General features: G+C 44.8%; 2 protein-coding genes across 10 annotated transcripts in view; one reads left to right on the top strand and one right to left on the bottom strand.

The window, feature by feature from the left end:
* lrrc42 (leucine rich repeat containing 42) overlaps nucleotides 1-5,685 on the bottom strand; it is a 30,874-nt gene extending 25,189 nt beyond the window's left edge. The window contains exons 1-2 of one of the 6 annotated variants that reach the window (XM_069938066.1): nucleotides 5,581-5,682; nucleotides 4,824-4,915 (exon numbers count right to left, since the gene is read on the bottom strand). Coding sequence is in view for 1 of the 6 variants with exons in the window: in XM_069938065.1 (XP_069794166.1) it covers nucleotides 5,132-5,183 (52 nt within the window). In the remaining 5 variants the exon portion in view is untranslated. Of the gene's footprint in view, nucleotides 1-3,873; nucleotides 3,948-3,982; nucleotides 4,063-4,823; nucleotides 4,916-5,131; nucleotides 5,461-5,580 lie in introns of those variants that run through there. The other 5 variants (XM_069938067.1, XM_069938069.1, XM_069938065.1 and 2 more) reach the window with 5 other exon arrangements.
* Nucleotides 1-13,239, top strand: part of hspb11 (heat shock protein, alpha-crystallin-related, b11) — a 21,115-nt gene continuing 7,876 nt past the window's right edge. The window contains exons 1-2 of one of the 4 annotated variants that reach the window (XM_069938083.1): nucleotides 1-160; nucleotides 5,596-5,634. In XM_069938083.1, coding sequence (XP_069794184.1) covers nucleotides 5,597-5,634 — 38 coding nt within the window. In that variant the 5' untranslated portion in view covers nucleotides 1-160; nucleotide 5,596. Of the gene's footprint in view, nucleotides 161-5,591; nucleotides 5,635-5,703; nucleotides 5,836-13,239 lie in introns of those variants that run through there. The other 3 variants (XM_069938084.1, XM_069938085.1, XM_069938082.1) reach the window with 3 other exon arrangements.

Consider the following 13,239-nt stretch of genomic DNA (forward strand, 5'->3'; position numbering starts at 1 on the left):
ATGTTATTGAATATTTCCAATCTTTAACCTTCAAGTGCAAAACTTAAGAGTTTGATTCACACATTTAAAGGCAAGCTTTTAAAAGTGATATCCCCTAGTGACTATGATCCCATTGTTAGGAATTGAACATCAGTCATCTAACATCAACATTTAGAAAATAGTGAGTACATGGAAAAAAAAATTCCATTGAACTGTACCTATGAGTTAAATTAAGGCATACCTTAAACACATGATAGCAAATGTCCACACATTGAAGATGGGTTATACCAGAAGGTGGTCCCAAATTACCTCTTTTTATGAATATTTTATTTTTGTTTTTTTTTTTCAAAAATATACATAATAAAATCTTCAATATCTTAAACTTTTTCTTTCCAACAATAACAAAAACAAAAGAATCCCTCCCTCCCTCCCCCAATCCATACATACAGGTCAGCACACAGTCAGAGCTTACAAATCTTTTAAATATATAGAATATAATTGGGGAAATTACTTCGGGTATAAGTAATCAGCATTTATATTCCTTTCTGTTACTGTGGTCCAGATATGGCTCTTAGATCTTGATAAAAGTTTCATATTTATTCTTTAAATTCTTTAAATTATGTGATTTTTTTTCCACAATCCATCGTGTTACAAGTAGAGGGGAATTGGACTTCCAAGTAATTGCAAATAATTTTTTTGCTACCGTCAGTGAGATTTGATATTTGGTCAATTTGTTGCTTGTTTCCATCAAATTACCTAAAGATATAGTTTTGGGTCAACCATGAAGGCTACACCTGTTATTCTGGTTAATTTTTCTGTGATGTCTTGCCAAAATGGCCTCATCTTCATGCACAACCATGTGGCATGTAGAAAGAAAGGTTCCTGTCTCAGTCCCACTATCTCTGAAATTTTTGCTTTTGATCTATGTAACTTTAATAGGGTAAGATATAATTGGCGTAAAAAATTATGCTGAACCAATCCATATCTTGCATTTATAATTGATGTCATGCTGTCCTTACACCAATTTGACCAGCTTCTTTTTTCCCCTTCACCTTCCTGTTTAACCCATTGATATTAAGACTAATAAACTTTAGTGTTTTATTCAAACCATTTTTAAAAACAAATATTGTATAACAATATCTTTACAATTTAAAAAATACTGTAACATTTCCCTTTTAAGACACACACACACATCCCTAGCTCTGACAGTGATGTAAACAATAGAGCCCGCAAGTCCATGAAAAAAGCCCGTAGAATCATCTGAGGAAGAACCCCTCCCTTCAGTGCCATCTTTTAAAACTGTTCCTCTCCTGGCACCATTTTCCCCCTTAAATTGGGGTCCTCACCCTTCCAATTTCCTCACCACCTTCCTTTCTTTCCCGAGCTCTCCATGTATATTACGATTTTTATTTTAACAGTACTACAAAAAGAAAAAAAATACATCCTCCAGTTAGTCCTGCTCCAAAATAGTTTTTTCAATCTTCTTGTGTGGCAGCTCAAATCTCTTCATAACTTTCATAAAATCTCTTCCACTTCTTTATTCTTGAAAATTCGCCCATTACCTTCTGGGACATCAACCCTCAACGTTGCTGGGTAAATCATTGAATATTTTAAGTTTTTGTATAGCAGTTGACTCTTTACTGTTCTTTGTATGACCAAGGCACGGCTAAAGTCATGATAAAACATTACTTTTTCATTGTCCACCACTAATGGACCAGTTATTTTTTTGAATATTCGTATGCTGCTCCACATCTCACTCCCAGTAACAAAAGTCTTACCAGGACTGGTTGTGGTTGTTGATAGCCATTTCTTCTGGGTCAGAGGATCCAGTGAGCCCTTTAAATTTGCAGTTTTGCATTTAATTTGTTTTGTCCCAGAATTTGTGGGATCCATGTTTCAAAGAAGCTCATTCCTTTTCTGTGTCCCATGTTTTTGCTTTTTCTTCTAGAGCCTTTAGCTCGTCTTTTGTTTTATCCAACTCAGCCTCCACTTAAGTCATTCGTTCCATTAAATCTTCCACGATTTCTTAAATTTCCAATATGCCTCTCATTGCTGATTCAACACTTGTACAACGAGTGCACAAAGTTTCCATCTTATTCAGGATACTGGCTTCATCTTGGGCCAACCCCCTCCCCCTCCCCCACACCCACCCCAGCTTTGCTGGGCTCAGCTGGTCCCAAGGCCCCTCCAGGGCCACTCCTCATTAGGCTTTCACTCAATGTTCTTGGCCGAGCTGTTGTTTCTTCAGGTTTTTTGTTACCTTGTTTGTTTAGAACTAGTTTTATCCATTTTTGATTATTGAACTTTCAAACCATCTTTTTAATACTTTTTATGGACAGCTCTTACAAAACATATCCACTCAGATTTCCCCCCACCCAACCCACCAAAGATCCACCTTAACCAATGACAGGAGATTGGAGGTTTTCAGGTGCAGCAGGTTATCAGGAAGGCAAATGGAATGTTGGCCTTCATTGGTGGAGGGATGGAATTTAAGAGTAGGGAGGTAACGCTCCAACTGTACAGATGCTGGTGAGGCCACATTTGAAGTACTGCTTGCAGTTTTGGTCTCTTTACTTGAGGAAGGATGTACTTCACCAGGTTGATTCCAGAGATGAAGGGTTAGCCTATGAAGAGAAATTGAGTCATCTGGGACTGTACTAAGTGGAAATTAGAAGAATGAGAGGCGATGTTATAGAAACATATAAAATTATGAAAGGTATAAATAAGACATAGGTAGGCAAGTTATTTCCATTGATAGGGGAGACCAGAACTAGAGGACATAGCCTCAAGATTCAGGGTAGTAGATTTAGGACAGAGATGAGGAGGAACTGCTTTTACCAGAGGGTGGTGAATCTGTGGAATTTGCTGCCCATTGAAGGAGTGGAGGTAACCTCAGTAAATATATTTAAGGTTGGATTGAATTTTTACATAGTTTTTAAAAAAACTTTATTTATGTCATTCAAAAAACAATTAGTATATTACATATACAACAATTAACCCTAAACATGAACATTATTTTTTATATATAATAGAGAAAAAAAAGAAAAAAAAAGAAAAGAACTCCCCCCCCCCCCTTCAGCCAACTCTCCTAAGGAGAGCCATAAAGAAAAAAAGAAAAAATATTTTAAAAAAATTAAGCATACATATTAAGATCTAATCAATTTAAATTGAAATGTAAATATTCTGAATATAACAACCACTTATTAATAAAACTATAATTATCATGTGAAACATATAAAATTTTTTCCATTATTAAACAATACTTCATCTCATTATGCCATCTATTAATATCAATCATATTTGTATCTTTCCACGTACTAGCAATACATTTTTTAGCTACAGATAAAGCTAAATATACAAAAGCAAGTTGAAACTTATCTAATCCCAAACTTTTCAAAGGTTGCAAACTACCCAATAAAAACACTGTCAGATCTAAAAGTATTTTAATCTTATACAGGTATTCTAAAAACAATTGAATTTTCTTCCAAAAAGATTGTATATGTTGAATTTTTACATAGTCAAGAAATTAAGGGACATGGGAAGTAGTCAGGTAGGTGGAGATGAGCCGATCATCAGATCATCCATGATCTCATTGAATGGTGGAGCAGGCTTGACAGGCCAGATGGCCTACTCCTTTTTCTTATTTTCTTACAATTGAAGGGAAAGGACAGGATGGCTAGAAAAGCAAAACCGAGGATTGGAGGGAGCATGGGGTGGGGTGTCATCTTAGCCTAACCTGGGACTGAACAATCATGGGTTTCTTCAGGAAAACTAACCTACAGGTTTAGCAAACCACAGAGAACTCAACAGCTTAATACTTACAGAACACTTGCTATAAGATCCTCTTCCAAAGGCTAGTTTCTGTGGCCAAATCAAATCAGGAAATCCACCTACCTATTACTTCCCACTCGTGACACAGAAGGAAGATCAAAACTTTCAAATTACGATGGTTAGCAAGATCTCAAGAAACTCAGCAATGTCACTGGGCAGCACAGTTAACAACCTGGGTTTGAATCTGATGCTGTCTATAAGGAGTTTGTAAGTTCTCCCGGAGTCTTTGTGGGTTTCCTCTGGGTGCTCCACCTTCAAAACATATGGGAGCTGTAGGTTAACTGAGGTATTTGGCCAGCACAAGCTCCTGGGCCAGAAGAGCCTGTTACTGTACTGCATGTCTAAATTTTTAAAATTTAACAGCCCACAACATTCTGGAGAAGTAAGTAACAGCTGGTTCACAGAGCACAAAGGCAGAGACCTCCAAAGCTGGGAGTAATTCAACCATTATCTTACGAGCAGATCATAAAATTACATGAATAGTTTGGCTGCAAAGTCACTTTCTACATGATTTTCCAAAGACCATTCATTGACTGACTGACTGTGAGCCTCCAACTATCTGTTTAAAGGCTAAACAGGAAACTGAAGATGCTTTCATCTTTAGCAAAAAATAATACTGAATTAAAAAGGAATTGTCAACCATTCAGGTTGAAGCTCTGAGGGGAAAAGGAATGTAGCTGGAATAAAGAGAGAGGGAGGGGTGAAAAAAATACCTGGTTAGCGATGTGGACAAAGAGGGATGGGGAATGATGGCCAGATGGAGCTGCATGAGGACAGGAAGAGGTGGAAGCAGACAAGAAAGAAAATAGGGGATAGATGGAGGGTGAAGGCAGAGACAGAGGCTGAAGGATGTTTAGCATAATCAGAATCTACATGTCACATTTTCCCTTCTCCTCCCCTCTCAGCTTTCTGCAGGGACCACTCCCTCCAGGATTCCCTTGTCCATTCATCCCTTCCCATTAATTGTCCGTACCTCTGCGACAGCAAAAAAAAAATGACACACTTGCACTCACATCTCATCCCTCACCACCATTTGGGTCGGAAAATGGTCATTCCAAGTGAAGCAACACTTGTGAATATGCAGGTGTGCTCCCACTGTGGCCTCCTGTACAATGGAGAGATTGGATGCAAATAGGAGATTGTTTCATTGAAGAGCTTTGGACGATCCACTCCCCCCCCCCACCCCCGTACTTTTTTTTTTCTCCTCTCCCACCTCTAACCTGCTTCCTGAACTCCTGTCTCAGCCCCTTTCTCTCCTCGGGCGCCTGCCTGCTTTTTGCTCATGCCTTGACATAGGCCCCAGGCCCAAAACGTTGGTTACCTTTTACTTCCCGAGTTTCTCCAGCATTTGTGCGTATTGCAAGTCCTGACATCTGATCAGGATCTTAACGGGAATCATTTCATGGAGAGGTGGAACCAGATGGGATGTGCCTCTGGTGGGTGAAATTGTGGATAAAAGGTGGAGAGGACGAGGGGCGAGAAGAAAATGGGGGGTGGCAGAGAAAAGAAACAAGGTGGGTCAGGAGGGAAAAAGATAAACCAGAGGGTAAACTTTGCGAATTCATTATTCCAATGATTGTGTTGGAGACCATTCGGGCAGTTTGCATTGGTCCTCGAACTGGGAGTGGAAAAGGGGATTGAAATGGCGTGGGGCTGGGAGCTCGGGCTGGGCATTACGGACGGACAGAGCAACACCTCCACTCTGGAAGGAGAGTCGAGGAGGAATCCGCTCTTCCGTCTTGAATTTCTCGTCTTGCCACCCACACTTACCCTGCTCACTTTCAGAATGTCTCCAGGACGGACAGTGGCCACGATATTCCCCGGGTAAGTTCAAGAAACCGGAACCATTCGTTGACCGTTGGGGAGGGGGGGAAGGTATTATGGGATGGACCGGAAGTGAGAGGTTGCTGTGGTAACGGCGAGGAAAATGATGAAGCGGGACTTTGGTGTGGCCGCTGCGGGCTCGGAGCTTGTGTTAGCGACGTCGAGCGATGAGGATCACCCGCCGGAGAACATTATCGATGGGTAAGCAGCGGCTCACGGTCCCGAAAGGCAAAACGCATCCATTCTGAGCACCGGGTCGATCCGCTTCAGGCCTCCGCGTCCCCCGGCCGAGCCCGCTTCGCCCGTTGCCCCCCCCCCCCCCACACCGTGGATCTAAAAGAATCTCCAGGTCATAAACCTAAAAATCAAAACACAAACGTTCATCGACATTTTCCCTTCGCCCAATTCTACAAGGACTTTTCAAAAATATTCTTCTTTGGCTTGGCTTCGCGGACGAAGATTTATGGAGGGGGTAAATGTCCACGTCAGCTGCAGGCTCGTTTGTGGCTGACAAGTCCGATGCGGGACAGGCAGACACGGTTGCAGCGGCTGCAGGGGAAAATTTGTTGGTTGGGGTTGGGTGTTGGGTTTTTCCTCCTTTGCCTTTTGTCAGTGAGGTGGGCTCTGCGGTCTTCATCAAAGGAGGTTGCTGCCTGCCTAACTGTGAGGCGCCACGATGCACGGTTTGAGGCGAGATCAGCCCACTGGCGGTGGTCAATGGGGCAGGCACCAAGAGATTTCTTTAGGCAGTCCTTGTACCTTTTCTTTGGAGCACCTCTGTCACGGTGGCCAGTGGAGAGCTCGCCATATAACACGATCTTGGGAAGGCGATGGTCCTCCATTCTGGAGACGTGACCCATCCAGCGCAGCTGGATCTTCAGCAGCGTGGACTCGATGCTGTCGACCTCTGCCATCTCGAGTACTTCGACGTTAGGGGTGTAAGCGCTCCAATGGATGTTGAGGATGGAGCGGAGACAACGCTGGTGGAAGCGTTCTATGAGACGTAGGTGGTGCCGGTAGAGGACCCATGATTCGGAGCCGAACAGGAGTGTGGGTATGACAACGGCTCTGTATACGCTTATCTTTGTGAGGTTTTTCAGTTGGTTGTTTTTCCAGACTCTTTTGTGTAGTCTTCCAAAGGCGCTATTTGCCTTGGCGAGTCTGTTGTCTATCTCATTGTCGATCCTTGCATCTGATGAAATGGTGCAGCCGAGATAGGTAAACTGGTTGACCGTTTTGAGTTTTGTGTGCCCGATGGAGATGTGGGGGGGCTGGTAGTCATGGTGGGGAGCTGGCTGATGGAGGACCTCAGTTTTCTTCAGGCTGACTACCAGGCCAAACATTTTGGCAGTTTCCGCAAAGCAGGACGTCAAGCGCTGAAGAGCTGGCTCTGAATGGGCAACTAAAGCGGCATCATCTGCAAAGAGTAGTTCACGGACAAGTTTCTCTTGTGTCTTGGTGTGAGCATGCAGGCGCCTCAGATTGAAGAGACTGCCATCCGTGCGGTACCGGATGTAAACAGCGTCTTCATTGTTGGGGTCTTTCATGGCTTGGTTCAGCATCATGCTGAAGAAGATTGAAAAGAGGGTTGGTGCGAGAACGCAGCCTTGCTTCACGCCATTGTTAATGGAGAAGGGTTCGGAGAGCTCATTGCTGTATCTGACCCGACCTTGTTGGTTTTCATGCAGTTGGATAATCATGTTGAGGAACTTTGGGGGACATCCGATGCGCTCTAGTATTTGCCAAAGCCCTTTCCTGCTCACGGTGTCGAAGGCTTTGGTGAGGTCAACAAAGGTGATGTAGAGTCCTTTGTTTTGTTCTCTGCACTTTTCTTGGAGCTGTCTGAGGGCAAAGACCATGTCAGTGGTTCCTCTGTTTGCGCGAAAGCCGCACTGTGATTCTGGGAGAATATTCTCGGCGACACTAGGTATTATTCTATTTAGTAGAATCCTAGCGAAGATTTTGCCTGCAATGGAGAGCAACGTGATTCCCCTGTAGTTTGAGCAGTCTGATTTCTCGCCTTTGTTTTTGTACAGGGTGATGATGGTGGCATCACGAAGATCCTGAGGCAGTTTACCTTGGTCCCAACAAAGCTTGAAAAACTCATGCAGTTTGGCATGCAGAGTTTTGCCGCCAGCCTTCCAGACTTCTGGGGGGATTCCATCCATACCTGCTGCTTTGCCACATTTCACTTGTTCGATTGCCTTATATGTCTCATCCAGGGTGGGAACCTCATCCAGCTCTAGCCTTAGGAGCTGTTGAGGGAGCTGGAGCAGGGCGGAATCTTGGACTGAGCGGTTGGCACTGAAAAGAGATTGGAAGTGTTCTGACCATCGGTTGAGGATGGAGATCTTGTCGCTGAGGAGGACTTTGCCGTCTGAGCTGCGCAGCGGGCTTTGGACTTGGGGTGAGGGGCCGTACACAGCCTTTAGAGCCTCGTAGAAACCCCTGAAGTCGCCAATGTCTGCGCTGAGCTGTGTTCGTTTGGCGAGGCTAGTCCACCACTCATTTTGGATCTCCCGGAGTTTACGCTGAAGATGGCTGCATGCGCGACGGAAGGCTTGTTTCTTCTCTGGACAGGACGGCTTTGTAAGGTGAGCCTGGTGGGCAGCTCGCTTCTTTGCCAGCAGCTCCTGGATTTCCTGGCTGTTTTCGTCGAACCAGTCCTTGTTTTTCCTGGAGGAGAAGCCCAGTACCTCTTCAGTGGATTGCAGTATGGTAGTCTTCAACTGATCCCAGAGGGTTTCAGGGGACGGGTCCGTGAGGCGGGTTGCATCGTCGAGCTTTGCTTTGAGGTTTGCCTGGAAGTTTCCTCTCGCTTCGTCTGACTGCAGGTTTCCAACATTGAACCTCTTTCTGGGGGCTTTATTGTTCCTGGGCTTTGGTTTGAAGTGAAGGTTGAGCTTGCAGCGAACCAGCCGGTGGTCAGTGTGGCATTCCGCGCTAGGCATGACCCTGGTGTGGAGCACATCTCGTTTGTCACTTTCTCGCACCAGGATGTAGTCCAGGAGGTGCCAGTGTTTGGATCGGGGATGCATCCAGGTGGTCTTAAGGCTGTCCCTCTGCTGAAAAAGGGTGTTTGTAATGACAAGCCGCTGTTCTGCGCAGAGCTCCAACAGGAGGCGCCCATTGTCGTTGCACTTGCCGACGCCATGCTTGCCCAGGATTCCTGGCCAGGTTTCTGAGTCTTTGCCGACACGAGCGTTGAAGTCGCCCAGGATGACAACCTTGTCGGCTGTAGGGGTACGTTGGATGAGGTTGCGCAGGTTGGTGTAGAACTTGTTCTTTTCTGCTGGTTCCGCCTGGAGGGTTGGAGCATAGACACTGATTAGGGTGATGTGACGCTTGTTTTGAAGTGGGAGTCGCATGGACATGATTCGGTCCGAGAGGCCTGTCGGAAGGTTTTCGAGTTTGGAGGCAATGAAGCTCTTGACCATGAAGCCTACACCAGATAGGCGTCATTCATCCGAAGGCTTGCCAGACCAGTAGAGTGTGTAGCCCGCGCCGCGTTCTTGGAGGCTGCCTACATCTGCCAGGCGGACTTCACTGAGAGCGGCTATGTCGATGTCAAGTCTGAGGAGTTCATGTGCAATGAGGGCAGACCGACGTTCAGGTCGGTGGCTGTCAGCCTTGTCTAGCATGGTTCTGATGTTCCAGCATGCTAGCTTGAGTTTGTGAGCATCTTTTGAGGGGGAGGACGTGGAGGGGGAGGACGTGGACCTGTCCTCGGGCCTGCGCAAAGGAGCTTTTAGGTGGAGTGCAGTGCGCGCAGTACTGGCCCCACCCTTTACACCCATGGTTCGTGTGCCGTGGCCGAGCAAGCTGGGACGTGGCAGCGAGGTCCTTGGGTCGTAGGTTTTATATCGGAGTGGCCTTCTCCTATGCAGGTTTCTTACCCGGGCTGGAGGGGCCTGCCTCCCCTCTTAGGTCGGTCCATACTGCCCGGACCGGGGCCGAGGCCGCCGCAGCTCACCCTGTGCCTGGACTGGGGCCGCCGCCTCCCACTCTCAGCCCGGATCGGGGCCTTCGCCTGCCCCACTCGACCGAGGCCGGGGCCGCCGTCTCCCCCTTGCTCCTGCCCGGGTCGGGGCCGCCGCCGTCTACCCTTCGCCCGGACCGGGGCCGGGGCCGCTGCTGCTCTCCCTGTGCCCGGACTGGGGCCGCCGCCTCCCACTCCCTGTCCGGACCGTGGCCTCCGCCTGCCTCACTTGACTGAGGCCGGGGCCGCCGTCTCCCCCTTGCTCCTGCCCGTATTGTCATGTAGAATGTATTTAGGTACCGAAATTCTTTCTTGCTGCAAACCGGAACTTTTCAGAACAACAGTGCAATAATAAATATTCAGTAATAAGACACAAAGGTGAGAGAAACCCAGCAGGTCAAGCAGCGCCCTTTATGTTGCAAAGGTAAAAATACATAACTGACGTTTCTGGCTTGAGCCTTTCATCCGGGAATGGGAAAATGTCGGCCGGCATCAGAACAAATGAGGAGGGGAGAGGGGTGGTCGCAAGGCAGGAGGTGACAGGTGGAGAAGGGAAGGAGTAGAGATCAAGGGGAGGAGGGATGGCCAGGATAAATACTATGGTTAGTCAAGAAAAGGGGTTTGATAAATGCATTAGTGCAAACGGTTTTTGTCATCTTGGAGTAGTTTATAGTTCAGAAGATATACGAGCAGAAATAGGCCAATGCCCAGTGAGGTTGCTCTGCCATTCTATCAAAAACACAATGCTGAAAAAAACTCATCATCAAACAGTGTACTTTTTACTCTTATTGTGAGCTGATCCATCCTCCCACTGCCTGGCATTCTCCCTGTGCATCCCTTGATGCCCTGATTAATCAAATACCTGTCAATCTCTGTCTTAACTACACCCGACGATCTTGTTTCCACAGCTGCCTGTGGCAACAAGTTCCATCGATTCATGAATCTCTGGCTAAAGAAATTTTTCTGCATCTCTTAAATTGACACCCTTTTATCTTGAAGTTTTGCCCTCTTCCCTTACCATGGGAAGCAACCTTGCCACATCTACTCTACCCAGGCATTTCAGGATTTGAAATGTCTCTTTGAGGTCATCCCCTCATCCTTCTGTACTCCAACAACTGAATTTCACGACTTGTTCATGACAATAAATTCTGATTCTGAGAACAGTCCAAGAACTGACAAATGTTCCTCATATGCTAACCCTTTCATTCCTGGTATCATTTAAGTAAATCTCTGAATCCTTTCCAATGCCAGCATGCCTTTTCTCAAATAAGGTGTCCAAATCTGTACTCAATACTCCAAGTTAGGTCTCACCTGTGCCCCATAGAATCTCAACATTACATCCCTGCTCTTGAATGCTATTCTAGAAATCAGCGCCAACATTGCATTTGCCTTCTTCACCACCGACTCAACTTGGAGGTTAACCTTTAGGGTATCCTGCATGAGGACTCCAAGGTCCCTTTACACCTCCAAATTTTGAATTTTCTTCCCATCCGTGATAGTCCGCCCTGCTATTTATTTTACCAAAGTGTATGACTGTACAACTATTTCATCTTCCAACTCTTTGACCATTTTCCTAATCAATCCAAATCTCTGCAGCATTTCAGTATCTTCAGCACCACCTGCCCTACCACCTATTTTGGTATCATCTGTAAATTTAGCTACAAAGCCATCTGTTCCATAATCCAAATCATTTATATAAAATATAAAAAGAAACCGCCCAATACCGACCCCTTTGGAACACCTTTGGTAACCAGTAGCCAGCCAGAATGGGATCCCTGTTACGTGCCAATCAATCTATGCTCTACCCATGAAATTCCATGGGCTCTCGTCATGTTTAGCAGCCTCGTGTGGCAATTTGTCGAAGGTCTTTTGAAAGTCCAAATACATAACATCCACTGCATCTATCCTACTTGTGATCTCTTCAAAAAAATTCAGAGGTTTGTCAGGCATGATTTTCCTTTAAGGAAATCATGCTGACTTGGGCTTATCTTTGTGCATGCCTCAAGGTACTCCACTACTTCAACCCTGACAATCAACTCCAACAGCTTCCCAACCACTGACATCAGGCTAATAGGTCTATAATTTCCCCTCTTCCCTTAAACAGCAAATTCCTGGAAGAACATTATCAATGCCTCCACAATCTCTACAGCTACCTTCTTCAGAACCTGAGGTTGCATTCCATCCAATCCAGGAGACTTATCTACCCTTAGACCATTTTGTTTCCCAAGTACCCTTTCTTTTTTGATCTTGACTGCACTCACTTTTCTCCCCAGAGACCCTTATGTCTCCAGAATGCTACTAATGTCTTCCACAGTGAAGACTGATCCAAAATACTCATTCAGTTCCTCTGCCATCTCCTTGTCTCCCATTACAATTTCTCCAGCGTTGTTTTCTATTGGCCCAAATCCACTTTTGTCTCTCTTTTACTTTTTATATATTTAAAAAAAACTTTTAGTATCCTCTTTTATATTATTTGCTAACCTCCTTTCATAATTCATCTTTTCCTTCCAAATCATCTCTTGGTTATCTTCTCCAAGTTTTAAAAAAGTTTCCCAGTCCTCTATCTTCCCACTAATTTTTGCTTCCTTGTATCCCATCTCTTTTGCTTTTACTTTGGCTTCAGCTACAATTGTCCATTTTTCATTCACAGTTTCCTTTTTGGTATGTGCCTATCCTGCACTTTTCTAATTTCTCACAATAACTCCAGCCATTGCTGATCTGCTGTTTTCCCTTTTTAGTGTGCTTTTCTAATCGACTTTGGCTAATTCCTCTCTCATGCCACTATAATTTCCTTTACTTCACTGAAATAAGTGACACATTGGACTTTTGGCTCTTTTCAAATTTCAGAGTAAACTCAATCATTTTGTGATTGTTGCCTCCTAAGGGTTCCTTTACCTTAAGCTCTCTAATCATCTCTGGTTCATTACACAGTACTCAATCCAAAACAGCGGATCTCATGGTGCGCTCATCAACAAACTGATTCAAAAGGCCATCCTGTAGGCTTACCAACTCCCTCTCCTGAGATCTCGTACTGACCTGACTTGCCCAATCTACTTTCATGTAAAATTCCCCCTTCATTAACGTAACACTGTCCTTCTACATGGCTTTTCTATTTCCAGTTGTATTTTGTAATCCACAACCCAGCTGTTGTTTGGAGGCCTGTATATAACTACCATTAGGGTCCTTTTACCTTTACCATTATTTAACTCATCCCATAAGGATTCTACTTCTACTGGTCCTATGTCACTTCTTTCCAATGATTTAATATTGTTGCTTACCTGCAGAGCCATGACACCCTATCTGCCTACCCTCCTCCCTTCTGATACACTGTATGTCCTTGGATGTTCAGCTCCTAATGTCCTCTATCCTTTAGCCATTACTCAGTAAAGGCCACAACATTATACACTCTAATCTGTAGCTAAACCGCAAGATCATCTAATGCTAATGCTGCCTGCATTTAAGTATACAGTAAAATCCTCATTATCCTCATCAACCAGAAACTCAAACAACCAGCAAAAAAAATCAAGGAAATAAATTTTTTTTAGAAAATAAATAAAGTTTTAAAATAAAAGTTAAAATTTCTTTAGACTTATAGCATGGTAACAGGCCATTTCGGCCCACAAGTC

This window comes from Narcine bancroftii, chromosome 5 (genome assembly GCF_036971445.1).
Source record: "Narcine bancroftii isolate sNarBan1 chromosome 5, sNarBan1.hap1, whole genome shotgun sequence".
In the NCBI taxonomy this organism is placed as follows: domain Eukaryota; kingdom Metazoa; phylum Chordata; class Chondrichthyes; order Torpediniformes; family Narcinidae; genus Narcine; species Narcine bancroftii.